Source organism: Plectropomus leopardus, chromosome 17, assembly GCF_026936395.1.
Source record: "Plectropomus leopardus strain MGB_pleo_1.0 chromosome 17, ASM2693639v1, whole genome shotgun sequence".
In the NCBI taxonomy this organism is placed as follows: Eukaryota; Metazoa; Chordata; class Actinopteri; order Perciformes; family Serranidae; genus Plectropomus; species Plectropomus leopardus.
In genome coordinates, this window is record NC_142192.1 from 23,600,007 (window position 1) to 23,624,284 (window position 24,278).

At 40.0% G+C, this 24,278-nt stretch overlaps 1 protein-coding gene across 1 annotated transcript in view; it reads left to right on the forward strand.

The window, feature by feature from the left end:
- Positions 1-24,278, forward strand: part of LOC121957621 (dolichyl-diphosphooligosaccharide--protein glycosyltransferase subunit STT3B) — a 120,058-nt gene that overhangs the window by 67,850 nt on the left and 27,930 nt on the right. The window contains exons 4-5 of the mRNA XM_042506306.2: positions 11,362-11,427; positions 20,919-21,018. Coding sequence (XP_042362240.1) covers positions 11,362-11,427; positions 20,919-21,018 — 166 coding nt within the window. The remainder of the gene's footprint in view (positions 1-11,361; positions 11,428-20,918; positions 21,019-24,278) is intronic.

The following is a 24,278-nucleotide window of genomic DNA, read 5'->3' on the forward strand; positions in this document are numbered from 1 at the left end:
CTGCAGCTCTGTCTGTTTCCAAAGTACACTCTGCGCTCTGAGAGTGTGGTGCAATGAAATTAATAAATAGGTATTTTTAATGTCATTGTTCAGCTAAATTAAGTTTGCGACCCCCATACATGATGCATGAAAAACAGTCGGTAGGGAGTAGAAAACTAATCAGAAAAGCAACATTGAGGTTAGTGACCAGTGTACTCGTATATGCAAACTATCTTCAAGCAGTCCAAAAAAGAAATCTAAAAAATGATTTTAAAAAATTGTTACGGAAACATGTGTTTTCTGCAATAAGAAATAATAAATACATCCACATATACCTCCAGATCTTTGAGCAATTATAACAGTACAAAAGTGCAGATTGGCAGTTGTGAACATGGCTGCAGCATTTTAGTCCATGTAATAGGAGAGAGGAGGGGGGGCAAGACAGGACAAGATGCGTAACCAGCTGCATAAATATTTCATTAGTGCTCCTAATGAAAGTCCAGCTCCAATAATATAAAAGCAATGCGTGGTAGATGCTGTGAACATGGCGGGCTGCCACAAATAAATGAATGCGTGTGGAACCCTGCTAGTTAATGCTGTCATTAGCCATGTTTATCTTTTGCTTCAAACAGTACATAGACAAATGAAATGATGAACAAAAATGACAAAAGAATAAATACCAGTCTTTTATTGCTGTTATTATTTTACTCCTTGGTCCCTCGTGTCTTTTTCGCATCACTCCTGCTGCTTAGTTTGCTTGGCAAATTATATTATTCTTTTTCTTTAGCTCAGAAGCTTTGGGTATTGTCTACAAAAGATTAATACATGATAGGATGCCGCAAGCCTTTTGGAACCAGAGACTCATGCAAAATAAGCCACATATCCACTGACCAACTGTAACTGCGTAGTTGTCGAGAGATTTATCATTCATGTCAAGAAAGCCCCAGTTTTATTTAAACTGCACTGATAATTTTTTCATTATACCCGCGGCGTTCAAACATGACCGCCTGCAGCTGTTAAAGTGTACCCTCCCAGCTAGAAACAGAGCAAGACCCGCAGGAGTCCCACATTAATGCAGACGTGTATTTGGAGGCCATGTGACATTGCTCATCACCATTCAGCGTAAATGATCTGTCTTTGCTGATGATTTGAATTACTGCACAGCACACAGTAATAGATTCAGACCACGGTTAAGCCTGAACCATCCACACAACAAATGCAATGACATGTTTTCCTAATCATCACAGATGTTTAATTAGTAAACACCACAATCAAGGTTGTCACTTGATGTTATTCACATCGCCTGTGTGTGCATAAAAATGTCTCTCTATAAGAGACTTGAAGTGAAGCATATAGTTGTTCTTGTAGATGCTGCAACACCCTCTATCTGTATGCTGCTTGCCAATTAACCCCTTTTAACTTGAACAAATGGGCTTGCTTTTTTTTAAAAACATGGAAAGGAGGCAATGAGCAACGAAAGAAACGAAGACATGACTCAAAAATTAGCAAGATTTTACTAAAATCTGTAAGAAAATTGCTTGAGAATTAGTTATGTCTAAAATAATAATGTATAATGTATTATTAGTTATGTATAATTGTGATAATAATAATTGATTTTCTATTTTTCTTAGACATTTTCCTTAACTTTTTAAAAGTAATTTTATCAATCCACTAGTATCTTACATTTCCTGGATCAACATGATTTTTTCTGCTTTTCGTGCAGCCCTGAGTTTTGATTTAAACCAAATGTAGACTTTTTTGTTTCCAATTTAGATATTTAATAAAACTGTCATTTGACCTCTCAATGGAAAAGACCTTCACAGTCACATTTGTTGAATGGCACCGTCAGCCTGTGTTAGACAGGCTGCTGAACAGGGAAACTGTTAGTCTAACTGTCCTCATCCGAGCAGTTTCAGTAAGTGACAGAAAAGAGCTTGCATTATGCTTGCCAAAGGCAGGGAGTGGTTAAAGTAGCTTCAAGGCTCTTTGTCCAATTTTTATTTTGCCTTCAAAGTGTTGATTTGCCTTTGTGCTTCACTGTAAAAACACACTGCAGAGTTTTTAGGTAGAAGTAGTGATGCAGGTGTTTCGTCATGCCATCCCTCATGCTGTTTGTCACACCGTAACAAGCTTGGAAGTACAGTTGCCGCCGGGTTGGAAAGGAGCTTTTATCTGTCCGAGGATTCAGGCATCCCAGTTTATGTCACTTTGTCAAATCATGCATGGATGCATGTCTACATGTAGTTTCATGGTGGTATTACTCACTAGGCTCCAGCTTGGGGGCAAGTCTATGGTGCATTTCTGAACTCGTTCACTGTCACTGATCTGGCAGTGACCCACAGTTTGGTGTCCAGGTGGCTGGCTGAGCACGGCTGTTGTGTCTACAGTTTAAGTCCCGATACAACACACCTGGCTCTGTGTGTGTGTGTGTGTGTGTGTGTGTGTGTGTGTGTGTGTGTGTGTGTGTTTCTGTGTGTGTGTGTGTGTGTGTGTGTGTGTGTGTGTGTGTGTGTGTGTGTGTGTGTGTGTGTGTGTGTGTGTGTCGGCTCAGCAGAATGAAACCAAACAGCTGATCAGTGTGTGTGTGTGTGTGTCAGAGTGGAGTTTACATCCTAACACATACACTGCATGTTTGGTAACCAAACATAATTTGGAAAAGTAGAATAAGCACTCATTCATAAACAGGCTTTTTTGTGTATATGTACGGAAACATACGAACCATACAGAATTGGAAATGGCTGGCATTGCAGACATTTAAAGGAGCAGTGTGTAAGAATAAGGGAGATTTAGTGGCGTCGAGTGAGGAGAATTGCAGATTTCAACCAGCTGGAACTTCATGCCGATTATTATTCCTTCAGAGTTCATTGTTCAGGAGGTTTTACAGGGACCAATTTGTATGCAGAGGTCTCCTCTCCCAAACAAACAGACTTTGTTTTTGCTGATTTACAATGGTAAAAACACAGAATAAAGCACTTTAACATCACAAATGAGTGTTTCACCAATGCTGTTTGGCATGCTGGAGCTTAGCACCTGCTAGTGCATGCTCACCTTTTTAATCTGTGAAGTCTGTGTGATGTTAGCTAGGAACTAGAGCTGGCATGATAGCAGATTTTCACTACACGATTACTGTGGCCAAAAGTGTTCATGATGTTTTTGAAACATATTTATACAATTATGCAGGGTTGCCACCAGAACGGAGATTGTTTCAAGCCAAGCAGTCCAAGCAGTTGCATTTTTATTTTTTTGCTAGTCAGTGTGCTTTGCAGTGTACCTCTGGGGACGTTTTGGTCCCCAGACTTAGCTGCAGAGTGAGTGCTCTTGACTTTCACGCTACTCTTTGATAGAGGCTGCAGCAGGCACAATGCAGCGGCACAGAGGGAGACTCTGCACTGTCAGGCTCACAGATCATTTTATCTTTCTTTTGCTTAGATGTGGTGAATTTACTGCTCACAGCAACTTAATACAACATCTAATTTTAGTGCCAATTTGTCATCAGTGCCATTAGCTTGTTTACTATATTACATGAATGCCACTGTCACACTAAACATCCAGTGTAGGGAGGTGTAGAGAGTCTGTAACCATGTACATATTAACATGATATCAATATTTCATTTTCAAATATCACAGTCTCTAAATGTCTTTATCATGTCAATATGCAGTACTAAGATTACTGAGACCTATAGAGTAAAATACACGAGGCATTCGGCGTGACGCTTCTGCTGCAGCATGCACACAGCAGAGAATGTTGATTATAATCAGCTGAAGCTGCTACACCGACCACAGAAGCCATGCAGGCCTTTTTTTCTCAAGGCATTGTCCTGCAGCCCTCCAACAGGTAAAATTAAGAACAATCTGTGTAAGAATGATGTGACAGTGTGACACAGCAGAGTAACCTTGTGTGTGTTTTTACATTTCACATTAAAATCAATTAATCAAATCAAGGCACCCTGCTTTTAAAATGATACAGTTAATTAATTCAGCACCAGTTAATATAGTTCCAGTTCTTGTATAACAAACTGCGTGATCACTCGGCAAAACTCAACATGCACACGGTGACCCTGGCAGCAACCACATGTTCGTGTTACAGGTAAGAAATCTAGCCTGACCCCAGCTACGCAACCATTTCCACTAACATATCGAACTTTTTATTCTAAGATTAGATTGTGACACCAGAAAACTAATGTGTGACTATACCAAAACAAAGATGGACATCCATCATGCAGTTGGCCTCGCTAATTTGCTGTATATTGAATTTTTTGGCTGAAAGAGCAAAAACCTAAAGGGATGTCAGATTTTTAGTTGATGGGAAGTATATTGAGACAGGTGGGCAACGAGGACTGCAGACTCTGCAGAGCTGCAGACAAGTGAACTGTGCAAAAGGTGAACTTCAGGTGAACTGTGTCTGCATTGGAATTTGGATGAACAGCATTATGAAATAATACTGAACTGCATTGTGAAGTAATACCGTGGCGCATTATGAAATAGCTCTCCCTACTCTCTAAAAATATAATTTCAGTCAGATTTTGAAATGATTACTCCTGCTCACATGTGATGCTGGATTTTCCACTTCCAGTTTATTTGATTGTATGAAATAATATTAAAATTACAGCAAAGTGAGTAAATCATGACAACTCATGACTCAGCGTTTTCCATGGATCTTTAAAAAGTCTTAATGGCACAATAAGGCCTTAGTTAGCAATAAAATGTCGAAAATATGTTTTTTTTAACGGTCTTAAAAATGCTAAGTCATAGAAAGTAGGATGTTATCAATATTTTTTTTCTGACATTGCATTGTAAAATCTCAATATTACTGATAATATCTATTCTTTGACTAATTTACTGAATGCCTCACAGTTATGTCAAGCATCACAAAGATCAAGATAGAAGAAGAAAGTTTTCTTTTCTTTTTTTTAACATTAAAAGTAGATCGACTGACTTTTTAAATTGACCAGAAAGGTTATGCTTTATGCTACAATAAATATTTGGGTAAAAAAAAAATTGGGTCAGTTTTTGGTCATTGTAAAATTGGTCTTAATTTTAATTCTTAGTGGTTTTAAAAGCATCTTAAAAAGTCTTAAATCTAACTTGCGTTAAACTGCATGAACCCTGTGGCACCCATATTATAATTATAATCTGCTTTACATTGGTATTGTTGTATTGTTTGCCAGCCTCTGTATGTACATTGGGTAGATAGATGTCAGTGATTCACCATTTGTTGGTTAAGCACAGAGAATATTTTTCACCCATAATGTAATGTTAATTTTGCTGCTCTTCAGTTTACTGCACTGCACAACAACCGGGTCTGGTGAGAGCTAACTAGGGACACCGCTCATCTGGCAGCTACCGTTTGTAACGTCCTCCTGACCCAAAAGTGACACCGTGGAAACATTGTGCCACCAGGTCGCTCAATTGAATTAGCGGCTCACTTTTGAGCTCCAATCCCCCTTTAAACCCCCCTTTACTCACCAGGGTGACATTGGAGGAGTCTGGAGGGTGGGCACCTGTAGTTTATGTTTTTTCCCATATTAAATAAGTACATTAAAATGAGAGTGCAAGTGTTGTGTTTGTGGATCTCTGCCACAACTAGGAACCTGTATATGGTTTAAGATTTTGGAGTTGGGCACTCTGCTACTTTCCATATTCACCAATGTTTCTGTAGCTGCACCGACCAGCAGTAATCATAAATAAGGAGCGCCGCCAGCGAGCTCACACCAGATCGGATTGTGCCCAGCACTGAGTGGCCAAGTTTAATGTTTGCTAACCAGTTGAGACTGGAGGGCAGGCAGTGGGCACTAAGCATATTAACCCGGCTGGGTGACTGTCTGTCAGCAAAACCGACATAAAATAAAATCAAAGGCAAAACATTTACATTGTGAAACACTGAAATTGCACCAACTCTAAATGGATAGCACTTTGAAATGTGACGCTAAAGCTCACTGAGTCAGCTGAGCACCGGGCTACAAGGAAAGGCCTCTGATTTCTCATGTTTTTTGTTTTTTTTAATCTGTTAATCCCTGGTAATTGGGTGTCAAGCAAGCAAAACCTTAAAAAAAACAAAGAAAAGAAAAAAAGCTAAATTAACCAGAAGTTACATCCCTGGAATATAAGTTTCTTATTTATACAACAGGAATCACAAAACCTTTTACAGGACATTTGGTACCTTAAACATTAACAACAGAGCCTTCATCCTTTCCCATCCAATGCATTTTTTTCTCCTAATACATCCGAGATGTTTTCCTCCTGTGTCCGTCCAAAATCATTTTTAACTCTGCAGGAGTCTCCAAAATTCACCACTTAACTTTTCAGGACTCATCTCGAAAAAAAAAAAAAAATCTGTCACCATAACCATTTGTCTCACACCAGGAAATGTGTATTAGGGTGTGTTAGGGACATCTGTTTGTCTCTGTGCCGTTATAATGGCCTCTTGTCATCTTGTGCGTACGGACAATACATCTCCAAGTGAGGCAGGTGTTCCTCGCAGCAGCCATCACTGCCTCTTAAGGTGATGTGTCATCAGCGAAGCAGCGCCATCGAAAAAAATCCCTTTCCACTCACCTACCACCTCTCACGTCCTTCGTTCTATTTGGCAAGAGCCCTGAAAAACAATCATCCCGGCCATGCACCACTGCTTCCCATTATCAGTCTCATTTACCCACATATGTCTTTGCGTTTTCCTTTCTTCCTCTCCGTCTTTCTTCTATCTCTTCCTTTAATTGTCTTTGTCTTCTTTTGTCCCTGCCATTGTTTTTGCTCTCACTGTGTTTTGCATTCTACCTCTTCCTCCTTGCTCTTCCCACCTTGCTCTCTCTTCTTGTATCTCATTAGTGCTCGTTCCGTTCCTCGCCGTCTCTTTACCCCTGTCTCCTCCTCCACGTGGCCAAAGCGCACAGAGCCACTCTCTCAAGTCTCAGCCCAATCTTCATTATCCGACTCCTTCATTTTATCCGCTAATAACCCATTCAACTCCACTCGCTTAATCTCTGTGTTTACCCCCTCCACCCTTCCCAGCACACACACGCACACACACACTCACACACTCACACACACACTCACACACACACTCCCATAATCTATAATTGAATCCTCTCACACCCAGGAGAGCTGCTCTTTTTAACACCACAGCTCTTGGTAACATGAATACACACACACAGAGTTGCACTGCTTCCCTCCCTCGCTCCAGCCCCGTGCACCATGCCCACATTGTTGTAACAGTAATTCCACTCTTTCTCTGGGCTCACATTTAATTAGCTGGACTGGTATCACACTGTGTGACTTCTGTGTCTCAACAAAGTGAGCGGAGGCTGGGAGGGCAGTTGGGAGAAGGGGCTGAGGCACCAGTTGCCACATGCCTCTGAATGGACAAATGCAAGGCCGCACGCCTGCGTTGGCTCAGCCTGAGTGGAAATATTGTCCGAGGAGAACACAGCAGCTCGCACAGTGACCGTTGTCATCGTAATCCGTCATCACGCTTGTTTTCACTCTTAAACAAAAGAAGCAGAGACTCAACATGGAAAGTGTTTTGATGGTTGAGCCGTTGGCGATGCTCGCTCTGTTGCTGGTTTACACCTGCCTTCATCTGATGCAGTGTAATAACACAGCCCTGCAATTAATCCTGTCTACCTCCTGTATGATTTATTGCAGGACTGTTTTACTAGACTGCACGACACAGGAAATATACAAGGTTCCCACTGTCATTGAAAACCTTGAAAAGTCATGGAATTTTTCAATCACATTTTCCAGGCCTGGAAAAGTCATGGAACAAATATAAAACATTGAAAGATTTGGGAAAATTGTGGAAATGAATTGAATTCAATAATATAGCTTAATTTTTGTTTTGTTTTTGAATATATATATATATACATACGTGTGTGTGTGTTTTCTTTAATTTTTTTTCTTTTTTATTTGCCTTAGGCCGTAAAACTTAGAAAGTTTGGGGCATTTTTTTTGTTTTGCTTTGTTTTTTCCCTATTTTTATTTATTTATTTATTTGTTTGTTTGTTTGTTTATTTATTTATTTATTTGAGGAAACAGGTTTGAAAGACATGTTTTTTTCAAACATTTAATTTTCAAATTTCCGACGGCTCTTGAACACATTAGGCGTGTTGCTTAAATTATGGCTAAATAGAGTTTAAATCTGATATCTTTAAAAAATCATCAGGCAAGTAGGGCAAGACAAAAAAGGTCCTTGAAAAGTCACTGAAAAGTTTTGAAATTGTGTCTATTAAGATGTTTGGGAACCCTGAATATATGTATATTTATGTAGCTCTGTGTGTTAAAACTCAGATTCACTTTTTTTAAAAAAAACAAAAAAAACAAAGTGTCTCTGCACTGGATTTTGGGAACCCAGTGAGTTTGCTAAAGAGAAAAAAACAATAGGGACGTGGGGCGAAAGCCTGGGTGCGTGTGTTGGTGGCTGAGTGGATAAAGCAGGTGCCATTTGAGTAAAGGCAGTGTTCTTGCTGCTGCAGCCTCAGGTTTGAATCCCACTCAAGGCCTTTTGCTTCATGGTGCCCCCCCCCATCACACAATTGATCTTTTCTGTCTAATAAAGGTTAAAATTCCAAAAAAAAATCTTTAAAAAAATAAAATAAAATCAGCCCAGTATTCCCTAGAGAAATGAATCTCCTCTGAATGGGGCTTGAGTCCATGTTATTATGCATCCCACTACTTTTTTTTAAGTACAGTTGGGTACTTTTTGCATTTCACCTGCTACCAGTGCCTGGAATTCAGTATCGGTACCTATGTTACCTTTTTCTGGTACTTTGCTCTTTCTGTAATAACAGAAATGTAATTTTTCAACAAGCTGCAGGGGTGTTGTAGTTTTGTACTCCTTATCTGTCTCAACAAGCGATTATGCTTCTCCGCTCTTTTTTAATCCCACGTAGTGTTCAGTCTTTGTCTGTCTGTCTGTCTGCTTGGGCGTGTGTGTGTGTGTGTGTCTGCTCCTGTCTCTAGCTCACTATTTAGACACAGCTGACAAGTATGTGGTTTAAGTGTGTAATTTTAAAAACACAATCACAGACAACACTGATACAAGGCTATTTATAAAATACAATAGAAAACAAAACAAGATCAGATACCTAAACTATGCCCGCAGAACAGCGCTGCAGCGATAGTTTTGGCTTACTGGGAAGCTGATGGAGTTCCATTACTGGTTGATGGAGCTCTGTGTGGCAGCCTTATCAGCCTTTTGGCTCTTTGCAGCACTGCCGTCTCCCATCTGAACCTGTCAGCTCCCAAAAAGCTTTGTTGCCAGCTTTGCTATTGAGAGAGGATTGAGCTTTCTGCCACAAAGGGATTTCTTGGTTAAGGTTAGGAGGAATAGTGTGGTTTGGGTTGAAATTAATAGATTTCTGCCATAAAGGCAGATTTTTCCCATGTGCGCTTTCCTGGCTTCAGGGTGCTTTGGGCGCGCTTCCTGTCTGAACGTGGCGTTTTCACCCAGTTGCACTTAAAGGTACTGAGAATTGGCACCTATTGATTTAACATCAGCTCATACTCTGTAGTATCAACTAGGGCTGATAACGTTTAATCGGTTGTTAAGTGTTTTATCGAACATGTAAAATTTTATCAATTAATCCATGCTATGTAATGCTGTCAAAGTAAATGCATTATGTTCCTGTGAGCTTTGATTGAGAGAAAAAACTCATTTGGTATCCTTTAAAATAAGCAAAGTTTCTATGATGTTGGTTTTTTCTGGCTTTTTTTAAGATAACGATTTATCGAGCGTTAATTTTACCAGTAATCGATTAAGGAAAGTAATTATAATTTGCAACCCTAGTACTGACGTAATTTACTTGTTACCCTTGAAAGCACAGAGTTTGTTACCCAACTCTGGCTGTGATTGGCTAGTATGTGTCACGCCAACGTGTCAGGATGGCGGCGGTTAGGGTTAGGGCTTAGAGGCCATTGTTAGGCTTCGTACTAGCATGGTAAGGGAGGGAAAAAAAAACAGTGAAAAGGATGCACACATCCCAGCGTCCAATGATGTTGCTGGACCGAAGAAACATTTGGCAAAGAGGAAATAAACCTTCAGCAGATTTGAAATCCTTCTTATAGGAGCTCCATGGTTTGCGGCCCTGTTTATTTCCAATCACAGAACGGTGGGGCAGGACTTGCCAAGACAAGCAGTGGGATCCATAACAAGCCCCTTAGGCCTGTAAAACCACACAGAGCAAAAAGGCCCTAACACAACAAAAGCCCCACCCTCTTATAGGAGAGATTATATTCAGGCCACAGACCTACTTTCTGTGGCCCACCTCAAAAGCACTGCTTGAGGACAGTTTATTTTTGTGTTCCTGCCTGCAACGACAGTATGAAGCAGCCTCAGTGAGTCTATCTGTGCAGTTAATTGATCCAGGAGTCTGTCTGTGACGCTCTGCTGGGTGTTTGGGCGAGGCGAGACCACCTCGGTCCATTGATCATTGATTCCCCTTCATCAGCAAATCTCAGGCTTTGTTGGATGTCATCAGCTGGTACTCTCCCTCAGTTTGACACTTTGAAAGAGCTCTGTTAAGTGCATCTTTGTGTTTGTGTGTGTGTGTGTTTACTTGGAACTTTGTCATTATCGCAGTGTGTTCTCGAATGGTAATGTGTACACTTGTCTGCTTTATCGGCCTGTGGCGGAGGAAGGAGAGCTTGTTTACAAGATGTTTTCATTGGTCTAGTCTGAACTGCTCTCCCCTCATCCGCTCTCTCACCAGAGCTGGCTGTTCCACATCTGCTGAGATCATTGAACCGCTTTTTAAAGGTATACTATGCAGGAATCTTCGGCAACTGTTTGTAAACATTATCGCCAGAAAAAGTAAAGGTGAACGCAAACCCCCAATATGCAGTTGAAAAAGGTATTTAATCTCAATATATGGAAATATATATTATCGCAATATTCGGCAGTGATATTGTATTGTGACCTAAGTTTCGTGATAATACTGCATCATGGGGCCTCTGGATGAGTCCCACTCCTTACTTCTTATTTATGATGATTGAGAAATAAATTATTTATCAGTCTATACACTGTTTTCTTTTTTTTTCCCCAGAAAATCCTGCATAGTGTACCTTTAAAGACGGACAAAATAAAATAAATACATTTCTCCACTTGCTCTTAAATCTGGTGAATCACAATGTAAACAAAACTTTTAATGAGACTATGATGTTTCAGCAAACAAGTAGAGTGAACCTGCCTGAACTCAGTTCAGATTCAATTTGTCTGCTGTAATTGTCGGAGAACATCAGGTCATTTATCACAGAGAACGTGCATCCTCGGCTGCTTTAGTTTTTAATATCCCTGATACACAAACTGTGGGTCTGCATGTCTTATTTGATGTGGATGCATATATGAATATTTTCATAACACACTGCTGTAACTCTCTGTCTCTCTCATAGGTGAAATCCGTGAAGACGGGTTCGGTATTCTGGACCATCGGCTGTTGTCTCTCCTATTTCTACATGGTGAGAAAAGTTCACACACAAACACTCACACAGACACACTGGGTACATGCTAGCTGTTTATTGAAGTAAACTTATTTTGACTTAGTTATTTTTTTTTTTAGCAATAGCAGTTGTAATTCAGTATCACATTGGTACTTTGTATTTTCATTTATAATTTAACTATTTTTAAAAAATATTTTTAACTTGTGTACTCTCCTTTTACTTTTTAAAAAATTTATTTTATTTGAAAAAAAAAGAAGAGTTGTTTTTGTTGCTTTTTCTTCTTTTTATTTTCTTCTTTGCTTGTGTTTTTGTTTTTCTCACCGCTCTGCAACCAACTTTGCTTCTGAGAACGAAAACGTTATTAATTAAGATCACTGAGTTTCAGTTTGTCATAATTTAGGTTTTTATCAATTCTGGTTCCAGTATTTATCAGCCTCTCTTTCTGACCATTTCTTGTTCTATTATTTGAGTAAGACGGAACACCAAAGTACAGTTTATTCAAAGCAAAACTCTCTGCCACAAACAATCATCCCACATAAGCAACAAGGGATTTCGTGATTCTTTTCAGTTAAAATGTAAGAAGAAAGACTCTGTATTTTGGCATTCTCAAAGAACCTTCAATGTTTTGTACTTTTGCCTTTACTCGAGTTGAACACGCTGGCACGAACTGAATCTGCGGCACGATGATGACAAGAGTGGACATCAAAAACGTTGTACTCTCACACGCTGCTGCAGGAAACGCTTTGTCATTCTAGTCAGGCTTCTTCTCCGCTATGAAGTTATTGCCATGTTTTGCAACTGTCTTTTGTAAAGTCGCTCTGGTTCTGGTCTGCTGTTTTTTTAAACATTTCGAAGTTGGAAATCATGTTTTCGCAGCAAATCCCACTTTATATGTATTTGGAGCTGATCACAAATTCAGATCTTGATAATTTACTCCTGAGATGGTAGTGTTCGGGAGCGATTGTCCTCTGTCCAGCGCGGACATGGCCAAGACATGGCGAAAGTGGAAGAGCAGTTTCACCAGCGTCGTGTGCATTATTTATGAATTCAGGCACAAGCCCATCAGGGGATTGATGAGAGAGATGAGATAAAAGGCGATCCGGGCTCACTGCCTCGGCGACAGATTGTTTGCATGTGTGTGTGAGGGAGTGTGAGCTCCTATGAAAATCTCCAGCTTCTTGCTCATTCCAGGCTAAATCTCTGTGGCTGGCGGTGAGACAGATATCAAATGAAACAGATTACCGAAATCCAGCTTCATCGATCACACTGGGCCACGGTGTCCGAGGGGGCGTAGAGAGAGGATTGGGGAGATAGGGGACTGATGGAAAGATGAATAGAATGGGAGACAAAACAGAGAATGGAGACAAAGGGACAGAAAAGGTGTGGAAAGATAAAGACGGACAGGATAGAGTGGACAGAGAACGGTAAGACAGGAGAGAGAATATGTTATGATGTGTAACTTCTGCACTGTCCCCGTCACAAGAAATGGGAACATTGAGTCTCCATGCTTCTCCTTATTACGGCTTTCTCTCCTTCACACCCCCCCTCCTCCTGATATGATGTTCCTCTGTACTGTATCTGCAGCCCACCCACTGTTGCAGATGATTCCTCCAGCAGCAAGCAGCGGCTTGCATGTCTCCATCAACACCACCAACGTCCCAACCGCCCCCACTGTCTCCTTTCAGTCCTGCACACGGACATGCACACACTCGTTGACCTGCCTGTGCTTTTTTTTTTTTTTTATCACCTTATGCTGTCACTTTAATCAGGATATGGCCAAGGCTACGTTTTCCCATGGGGCTTAATCGAATGTGACACTCGTAAAGCAGATATGGAGACAGAGAGGGACAGATCCCCTGCCTGGATATTGGCATAATCAGGGAGGGAGAGGACAGAGAAGGACAAGATTAAGAAGAGGATCAGAGCAGCAGGACCCACTGATGGACAGGAGCCATTCTGGGTAGCTGCGCAATATCCTCCTTTCATCCCCCCAGGGGTGAGGGTGGAGAGAGGGAAAAGCAGAGGCACTGCATATTCCCAAAGCTCTGGCTTACCTTTCTCTCTAAACTGTCCAGAGTCGCCTCTGTCTGAGCAACCTGTAACATCAGGGCACCAAAAGCTCCTCTGCTTAATCAGGTATTGATTAGATGCCCTGAGCACAAGGCTCCTAAGGTGATTGTTAAATAGGCGTCTCTTCGTTTAACATTTTAGCCATGCTAGTGGCGTGGCTCTGGGGATGTCAACTGTCAGTCCACCACTTTGGTTCAGACTGAAATATCTCAATAACTAGATGGATGGATTGCTCGAGAATTTTGTACAGATGCTCATGATCCCCAGAGTGTAATAAAGCCTAACAATAACGCCATAAGCAGGTCAAAGTGTTCACTCGTCAAATATGTCAACATCTACTTGATGGATTGGCACATTTTTCACCGACAGTCTCCAGAAGATGTTTCCTAATAACTTTTGCGACCCTCTGAAGTTTCCTCAAGTGCCAACAGATTTTGCATGAAAGGGATTTCCATAAATTTTGCATAGACATTTATGTTCCCCTCCTTTGATCGTCAACTTAGGGCCAGCAACAGGTTTTACTTTTCTGATGAAATATTTGCAAAAACACTACCATCGGTCTCAGCTGCAACGTTGTGTTTTGTGTGAATTAATAAATATTACCATGCGGACATCGCTGAAGTAAGATGATTAACACGGTGAGCAGTACACCTGCTGAATATCAGCATGTTAGCACAGTGATTGTGCAACGTATCCTCATAAAACGGCATCCTACAAAAATACATACACAGTTTCAAATGATGTCCTTCAAATTTGCCCGCAAACTGGTAGTCTGCCGTGAAAGCCTAATTGTGCATCTGTTGCTGCAAGATGCAACATTGATATCAGAATACAGACTTCACCATTTGTGTGTATTTTTGTTGTTTATTCCATCTAAATGTCATTATCTTTAAGCACTATTTAGTTGTACATATTTAATAGTTAAATTAAATCGATATTATGATGGTCCATTTGGAAATTAATCAGCAATCAGGCAAAGGTCATTGCAGAAAAGTCTAACATTAGTCATGGTTGCAGACGTGGTAAAAAAGTCAGTTGTGAGATAGGTAGGTTTGATCTTGGGGTTAAAGACAATGTGTTTTGCCAGCTTATACAAAATGTGGCGAGATGACCCAATGTGAGCCAGCGAGAACATGCATCAGGTACACAACTCTTTGTGATACAGAACGAAAGACACCACTGTCGGGTGAAATGCAAAGTTTTTAGGGAGTCTCATACTGCCAAAGCATAGCTCTGGTTTGATTATCATCTGACTTATATTTAGACATACACACATACAGAGGTGGACTCTAATGTGAATTCACAGAGCAATCCGTGATGCCACTGCAACCTTTCCGTTGACCCTCGCTCATTAGGTTTCTTTGTTTATAATGTCACCTTAAAGTCTTCTTAACGAACCAGACAGTCACTGCTGCTGTTAGAGAGGACGCAGTTAGTAAATAAGCACGCACAAACTGAACGAAATTCATATTTATATTCATTAATGGACCAAATGATGCCTAACGACAGCACAAAGGCAGGCTGCAAACACTTGTGCACACATAGATGAACACACACACACACACACACACACACACACACACACACATACACACAGTAAAACCCCTTTCCCCGTTGCATGCTGTGTTCTCTATATCCTCTTCAGAGTGGCCCCGTGGTCATCAGATAAGCCCAGTATGAAATGCAGAGAACGATAACAGCTAAAAGACTTTGCTCCAAACATTTTCTGATTCCTGCCCTCCGCTGTTAGCCTGTGGCTCGGGCAAAGGGCTGGCTGTTAGAACCATAATTTCAAATAGAGCTTATTCATGCACACACACACACACACACACACACACACGCACACATACATATATGCACACACAGCTTTGGTTTTTGTTTTGGGCATTCATCTTTTCATGGTGCTCTAATGTGACCAGCTGGCCTGTTTTCCCCGTTTTTGTTTTCCCTTGTGCTGGCATGATCTAAAGACTCAGGAGGTAAATCTTTTATCAAGTTACATTGGGAAGGTAGAATTTACTGAAAAACAAATGCTGTTACCACCTTCGTGTCATATCAAAGTTAGCCCATTTACCGATGTCCGACTTGTGACGACTTGTAAATAGCATGCTAACACAAAAAGCTATGATGGTGAACATCGTGTATGTTCATTCATTGTCCATAACCGCTTGTCCTTGTAGAGGTCACAGGGATCGTGTATGTTATACCAACTAAAGATAAACATGTTAGCATTGGCAAGTTACCCAAGCAGCAACCACCAGGGATAGAAAAAAATGAAGCAAACATGAGAGTGCTGAAAACTGGAGTTCCTCTAATTGAGGCTGGCTTCAAGAGCAAATCACTCCCCATAGACGCCCATGTTAAAATACCAGACTCCACAGCAGAAATAAACATGTTTACAGCCTTGTTGCAAAAAACAGTTTTCGTCTGTAGCTAATTTCAACATTAATGACAACTAAACGGGGTGAATTTGTATAAAACGCACCTGTTTGTATTTTATTTATATTTAATTGAATTAAAGTTACCCCGTATTGACAGAGTATAGGTGTAGCTGTAGCTATTTCTTTTTTTCATATAATGTTTTTTTTAAATTGGTTTATAAAGACAAAACAAACATACATAAACAAAATCAACAATCAAATGAGCATGAAGACATTTTGGGTGGGAGGTTGGGTGGTTGTTAATAAGAATAATAATTAATAGAAATAATAAAATCAAACAAGGATAAAGATAAGTATGTAAATAAACAAATTGATGTGTTCTTTAAACTAAGATCTTGAATCAAAACATACACACAGAAACAATGGAGGACTAATGGTTACTCTACAGTGTGTTTCAAATACTAATTTACATAAAGTCAGGTTTAACATTTGAGACATATGCTATCCATTTTGTCCAGTTCTCAGTAAAAGCGTCCCTGTGAGTTCTCAAATGAATTGTAGCTGTCATTATTTCTTGCATTTTCAGTTCATGAAAGTTAAAGGAAATGTTTTGATCACCTATAAAAGTCTTGCTTAGTGTTTAGTTGTATTTAAAAAAAAACCTCTAGGCAGATTTTCAGTTATTCCGTTAAGTACATTTTTTCTTTAATGGTTTTAAGCCTGTTTTTTTTTAGTTAAAATTAGCATTGAGCATTTTCACAGTCTAAAAGAATGTTTAGACTGTAATGTTGTAATGTTGTAATGCTCCATGCTAACCAAGTCAGCAGCTAGCAGTGGGGTTAGGCCCACCCTCTCATCCAAATATGGTCACTTTTGTAACAATAGGAATTTTTGTTAAGATATTTGTTGCAGTAGACCGACCCGGATGTATTGCTAGTGCAGCACGGACCTGTTTTGTGGTTGCGCCCAGAGGTTTTCGGAAGAGTTAGATGCCATGTGAACATGTGCGCCTTTAAAGTTTAATAAAGTTATCACCTGGTTGGGTGATATCAGGAATTCTGAAGTTTTTGTGATTATACAAAATCAAATTTCAACAACTTTTTGCTCCAAAAATGCAAAATGGTGACCAAATGCCAAACTCAGGGCTTCAAAATGGGAGTCCACAAACCAACTTCACGGTGGCTATTTTTGTTATTTTATAGTCTATGATGTCGCCATGTTGACGTTAGTATTTAGCACCACTGCACCTAAATACAGCTTCAGAGCCACATGACTGCAGACTATTAAATATATTCAACTTGGTGGTTAATGACACTTAATATATAAGGAACATGTGGGCCCATTATTGTCTCAGTGTTACTAAATCCTGCTTTAGAAATAACTTGGTAAGTGAACTCTGTTTCATAAACCCACATGGGAAATTATATAACTGTAGCACAACAGTACGGTAGTTAACTATTTATTTAGCATGTAAATCACACCAGTTATTAGAGCCGCTGGTAATCTCCATTCTGAGGTGCCCTGGACGCTTGCAAACAGCGACTATGGGGATTTTTTCAGTCACTCTCTTCCCTTCCCTCTGACATGGCGCTGAACCTCCCACGCTTTTGCCCAGTTAAGTACCCAAAGGGAAAAACAAGCCTTTAAAATAATGTTGACTTTGACTCTCTGAGTCAATAATGCACCTCAGTGATGCCAGGGAGTCTAACTCAGAGGGATCAATATTTTAAAGAGGCTTTTTTATTAGGTTCACCCTGAAAAACACTGGTACGGTTGGCGTGGTTTTTGTGAATTAACTCATGCCATGATTCCACAATCATGCTTATATTGACTCACAGACCTGCATAATTAAGTGACTGGATGACTCGTCCACCAAGTCTTTGTAGACTCGAGTCCAGTGTACAGTATCCTTTGGAATTAAACTGATCGATTTTAATGTTAAGGAGCTTTTTTTTGTCTTATTGCAAATACAGCATGTTTGGTTCCTGCAGTAGATTGCATTTAGTTTTGGCCAAATGTCGAGTCGTGATTTGAATTATTGTACATTTTCTCTCTCTGTTACTGGACATTGAATAATGTTAAAGTTTTGCAGCTGCAGAGCCAGCAGCACTGCACACTGTGTTTTGAGTGTATTTTTAGTGAGTTCCCTGCCAGTCAGAAACAGAGACTCTATCAGCCGTCCCTGTGTCAACACTTAAAATGAGTCTTAAATTGAAGTCATTTCTGGTATTCATTCAAGTTACAGTTCACATGCTACTAATTGGCTGTCACCATCTGAGAGAGCAGATGCAAACTACTGACAAAAGATAATTGCACCTAACCATTCAGCTAGGAACTTATTTAGGAGTTTTTTCCTCTCACTCTCTACCTTAATGTAGCATATTAATGCTTTTATCAATTAGACATGATGTGCTTGTTTTTCCTGTGATTGCAGAAGCGTAATGAATGTTCTTTTTATCGTACTGAGCAGGTGCAATGGGGCGCTTTCCAACAAGCTGCTGCAAATAAAGGATCAAACAATTTGCGTACATGCAATCCCTTTTCCTGTGTAATTCACTCTCCCTCTTTCTCTGTTTCACTTTCTAGCACTTTGCAACTCTCCTCTCTTGTTTCCTCTGTCTCGCTTTCTTTCTCTCGACACTCTTTCCCTTCGCCTGTCTAGTGCTCTCACCGTTTCCATCTGCCCTTTGCTGTAGTCAAGTGTAGGCAATTGAAAACTTGTCAGTGATGTTTTTGTAGTCGTTTTACAGCCCCCACATCCAGCGCCGTGATATTTAGCAGACCTAAAAAAAACGGCTGAGGTAAATTTTAGTGGAGCTTTTAAAGTTATTGGTGCATCTCACATTTTACGTCTAACATGTAAAGTATGATTGCCTAGTTTTATAGATCCTATATACGTCAGGTTTTTATAGCTGTGTGCTTGTGTCTGGTAGTGAAGAAGCACTAAGACTAAGACGGTTTTACATCTGTTTTTGACGGCTCAAGGTGTGTGAGGTGATTTTTGTGCAGGGGTGCATGTATTTAAGAAGAGCTGCTTGTATGAATGGACTGATTAACTTTTTAATCTATTCACATTTTGTTTGCAAATCATATCGCAAGTATTCGGTTTTTGCTTTACTGATATATTGGAGCCAGTGATTTGTCAGTCATCGAGCAGACTGACAAAAAATATCTATTTCTGTTTAAATAACTGATTGTTTCTGTCATTTTTTTATTAATGAGCTATTATGTTCATACTTGTATTTTGGGTTTCTCCTGGAACGTGTTCACCTGCATCAATGTCCACACTTCATATTCTTCATACTCTCTTAGGGGTGGATGGTATATATATACATGAGGTATCACGTTTTGTTCCACTTGCGATGTATGAAATCACTTTATCACAAACATTGAGTATAAATTGTCACGTCGTCTTTATAAGTGACAGGCGTTTTGGTTTGCTGGCCCTCTATGGCTCTCCGCCTCTCACAGACACAAACACAAAGCAGGGCTTTCGCAGAGCTCCAGACAGAGTATTTAGTCACATTTTGGTCCCATGGAGCACCACTGCGACTGCAAATACTTCCAGCTTACAGTGAATTAATCAACATGTTTAACCACGCTGCGGTAACAGTCCAACTTAATGAGCGATAGTGGCAGTAGTCTGAGCAGAGGAGGTGTGTTTTTGTATTTGCAGAGCTCTGATCATGACTGTCACATTTTGCGACCACAGAGCACCTGAGCGACTTGCAGATATTGGTAATAAATGAACTGGAGAGCCGTTTGTTGCCCGCTCACAGTGAATGAATCCTCACATTTAAAGGTGCAGTGGTATCTCTTTAACTGGCTGCTAACGCTAACATCCAACTGTTGAATGGACGCTTCAAGTCCACAACAAAAACATCGACACTTCGGCCTAAGACAAGCCAGGTCCTTCAAAATAAAAGCACCATAGGTCCCATTCTGATTTATTTCATTATAACAATACTGTTTAAAATTTCAGAAAAAAAGTACTTTATTAAATTTCCTTATATCCACATTTTATAAAATGTTATTATAACAATAGTGTATTCAACATTTGCCATATCCACAATGGTATCAAAGATCAATTGTTTTGAAGGTTTTATATCAAAGTTAGAAATTCCAGTATTGTTTCAATACTTATGTAAACCCTGGCAGTGACGTGCAGCGTTTGCTGCCTTTTTATCTGTCACTGTATTTTGTAATTGTAACCTGAATATCTCTCGGTTTTGGGCTGTTTGAAGACATTACCTTGGGCTCTGAGAAATTGTTAAGTGATCAATAGAGTTATTGATAATGAAAATAACTGTTAGTTGCAGCCTCGTCATGTATGAATCTGTTTTTTGAAGATAGTGATAACATTTGAAATCAAGTGGTAAATTCAACATTGTTATAACCGGTTTCGTGTAATAGTTTTAGTGTTGCTTGGCGTTAAAAATTGATTGTGGTGATGAAGAGGGGCGGCTACAAACAGCACTGAATTCAAAAGCTGCGATAACTTTCAGTCGCACGTGAACTTTTTAATGACTTTTTAATCTGCACACTGAAATGCATTTCCATGTAGATATTTTTAGGCTATAAATTACTATTCAAAAACCAGTTTGATTATGAGAAAAATGCATGTCACAAAACTGAAAGCAGAGCTGGAGTCAGAGTTATCACAGAGCAGTGACAATATATCGCATTTATTGGGGCAGCAAACCCAAACACGACCCTCATGCTTTAAGGTTTTTTGTTGTATTTATTCATTCTTTCTTGCTTTTAAGAAGTAGTTTACGGTGACAATATGCGAAACCCTTTGTGTCTCAGCAGGACTTCTGGTTTCGATTAGTTCCCATCACTGAGGCAAACCTGACATCTTTCCTGCAGAGCTGATTTGTAGCATTTTAACAGGCAAGCCTCAACTCAGCAGGGTTACCTTGTTTGAAACTGAAAAACACAAAGAAGAAAAATTGATCATACGGGCCATTTTGTCGAAATGAAGGAGAGTGTTTCGGAGAAAGAAAGGATGATGTCGTAGCAGGCCGACTGACATGTCTGTGTATCTGTGTGTTCTAGGTGTCAGCATGGGGAGGTTACGTGTTTATTATCAACCTGATACCTCTGCATGTTTTTGTGCTGATGCTGATGCAGCGCTACAGCAGAAGAGTCTACATCGGTAAGCCACACACACACACACACACACACACACACACACACACACACACACACACACACACACACACACTAACTAACTGTTAGTGTCTGACTCGGGCTGAGTTGCAGAGACAAGGATTGACTTTTAAATCTGATTAAATTATGATTTAAGTTTAAATTCTCTTGCACCAAACTTTAAAACTATCTTAAAGTTAATAAAGATTAAATTTAAATCTCATTTTAAACAGCTGTTAAGATTTTACTGTGAACCAGTGGTTCCCAACTAGTGGATCTCACGGGTCCATTCTGAATGGACCGCAAGTGACTTGTGAACATGTCGGGGGTAAAAAAAACAAAAAACACTTTATTTCAAGAACAGTAACAATTGTATTGCCGTGTTCTTGGTTTTATTTGGCCTGTCAACATGCTGTGCCTTTGCACTGGTCTTGAAGCAATAATATGCATTTTTTTTGGTTTGGTGTCTGACAGAAATTTAAAAATCCAACAATAATTTTTTAGTTTCCACAGTTTGTGGCTGTGACAAATGGTGTCATTTAGAACATCTCTATTCGGCAGACCTGCAGTTTTGAAGGCATGTTTTCTTTAAAAATCACCAAAAAATGTTTATAGGGGAAAAAAAAACTTTTTAAAAATTTAGACAGAAAAAATAGCCAACCGTTTCAAAAGAAGAAGAAAAGTTGCCGATGTTTTTAAAAGAATATATCCCCCCCACCAGGTGGCCCCTAAATTTCATGCTACCAGTTGCTGCATCCCTTTTGGCTTTTGTCTTTGTTTTCCAACGAGCTTGGTACGACAGAGCTTTGCTCAATTTTAAATCTGGAATTACTACTTTTAAACCTGGTTTTACTTAACTCTGATTTGAGCTAATCTTAGATTAAATTAATCCTTGTTAGTGAAACCCAGCCGTGGTGTTTAAAACTCCCCACATAGAGTCGCTGAAAAGGAAATTTACAGTGCTTTCAGATCCTCTTCCATTAGAATAGAAATGTATGCAATAAACAGACAAACTGCTTCCTCTTATGCATCTCCCAACAAGCATTTGACCCTGAAACAAGCTCAAACGCCCAGTCACGCCTGTGCTCATCTCTCACAACTGTAAGCGTTCCATCATCGGCACTGCAGACATCCACACACCCACGCACCACTTAACAGTAAATGCAGCCACCTGCTACCTGATCCTCTTTATTTGTTTATTTATTTATTTATTTTCTGTGTAAATACCAGAGGCAGAGCGTCGGTGAAGAGGATAGGCTTGTTATTCCTCTGAACATACCGGTTTCACAGAGCGCATTGGCAGCTCTGGTACATTATCTGTCGGCTCAGGAAACTAGAGCTCAATCCTTCAGACCCCTCCACACATCCGTCGTCAGCCCGAGCTGAGCGGCAGGTCCTTCTGTTGTGGTCAGGGAAAATGATACCATGCCAAGTGTCTTTTACACATGATTATATGTTGCGCTCACTGTAACCGCAAAGCATAGTCTTTGAGAGCTCTGAAAATACATTATGGTCTCTTGACAGTGAGAGGGCCTTGACCTACCTCTGCTCTATCTACAAACGCTCTACAACAATGAAGCTCTACTTGACGATGCAGAGCTATTAGATGAAGTGGAAAATATCCTTCCACCTTCATTGTCCCTCAAGGAGGTCTACAGCCAGAGCATCATCCAGCAACCTCATGTACCTTTTGATCGCCAGTGAGGAATATGTGCAGACATCGAGATTACATTTCAGTGGTTCTCAAACAGGGGTACTTGAGGGAGTTCCAGGGGCTGCCCAGAAAAATGGGAAATAGTTTATTTTTCACTGTCAATACACTACAGAAGTGAGTCCAGTTTGGGGGGATTTTGCATGTTCTTCTAAGATTAGCTAAATTGGATGCATTCTACCTGTAGCATTGTGTTTACAAAGCTTTACATTTACACTTGCTCGGGGCAGGTAAACTCAGTGGTTGGTTAGTGGAATGCCTCATACAGAAAAGAAAATAATTGCAATATTTAATGTAACATTGTCTGAAATAAACTGCATACCCTCAGGCTTAGATGGAGCTTTTCCTTTTGAGCTGCGTGCTTGATCCTGTCTCGCCATCAAGCGATGACCAGGACTGATGAGAAACATCTGGCATAAGCTGTGTTTCCATCGAGAACTTTTGTTATTGTACGTTCAAACTTTACGTTACCCATATGAACATGTACCTAAACCCTCAATCTGTTTAGCCTTTCCACTGCACCACCACTCTTAAATGGATGCAGGGTTGTTGTGACTCACTGCTCCAAACAATGAAGTCTGAACTTCATTTATTGTTCGCGGGACAGGGTTGTATGTTGACATTTTCGGATGAAAAAACAACAGGCTGAATTGAGAGTCTCTCTCGACGGGATATTTAATAATAGTGGGTTTGTGCAATGAGTCCTTGTCGAGCGAGACGCAGGGGTGTAGCGCTGCCAAAGCCAGACCCCACTGTTTTTCTCCAAGTGAGGAAATAGAGTATTTAAGTTCACAAAATGCAGTTGCAATTTATGAACATGTTTTGAATGTTTAAAGATTCGCTCATCAGGTAAGCATAAGTCGTGTAAGAGAGACAGTAATAACAAATGCAGTGGTCAAAGTTGTCATACTAACATTTCAAGTGTATTGACTGATTAGCAATGTCAACTCATAAATGCAGCAATATGAAAAAAAATATTCCACCTTAAAAGTTGCTGGTAGCTGCAGGTGTTCAGCACAGTAAAGTAAATCAACATTTTTTCAGTCTGTAGCTGCCCACTTATAGCTAACTAGTAAAGACAAAAAGGCAGCCTTATGTTTTTTATATAGTTGAACTAAAACTTGAACATAAATTTCAAAACCAGCCACAACTCACCCGTGAGCTGGTGTAGACTGCTGACCAATCAACGGACGGCAGCGCTTCTAGCTTCACCTTTCAGCGTTAGGCCAGGGACCTCAACAGAGGGGTGATGGAGAAACGGGGACGGTAAAGAGTGTTTCCATCCACAACTTTCACAATGGAAATTAGGGATGCATGATGATATCTGCACGTCATCGGTATCAGCGGATATTGGCTTTAAAATGAACGACTAACATGCTGATTTCTGCCAATAAAACAAACTGATATTTTTTATTTATTTTATTAGTATTATTTTTTAGTTTTTAAGTCTCATTTTGCACAATGGATGAATATTACAAACACTGAAAAGCATTGTATTGCATGTCTCCAGCAGCTGCTGGGCCGTCAGGATAAGAGCATGCATGATATCATGTTAA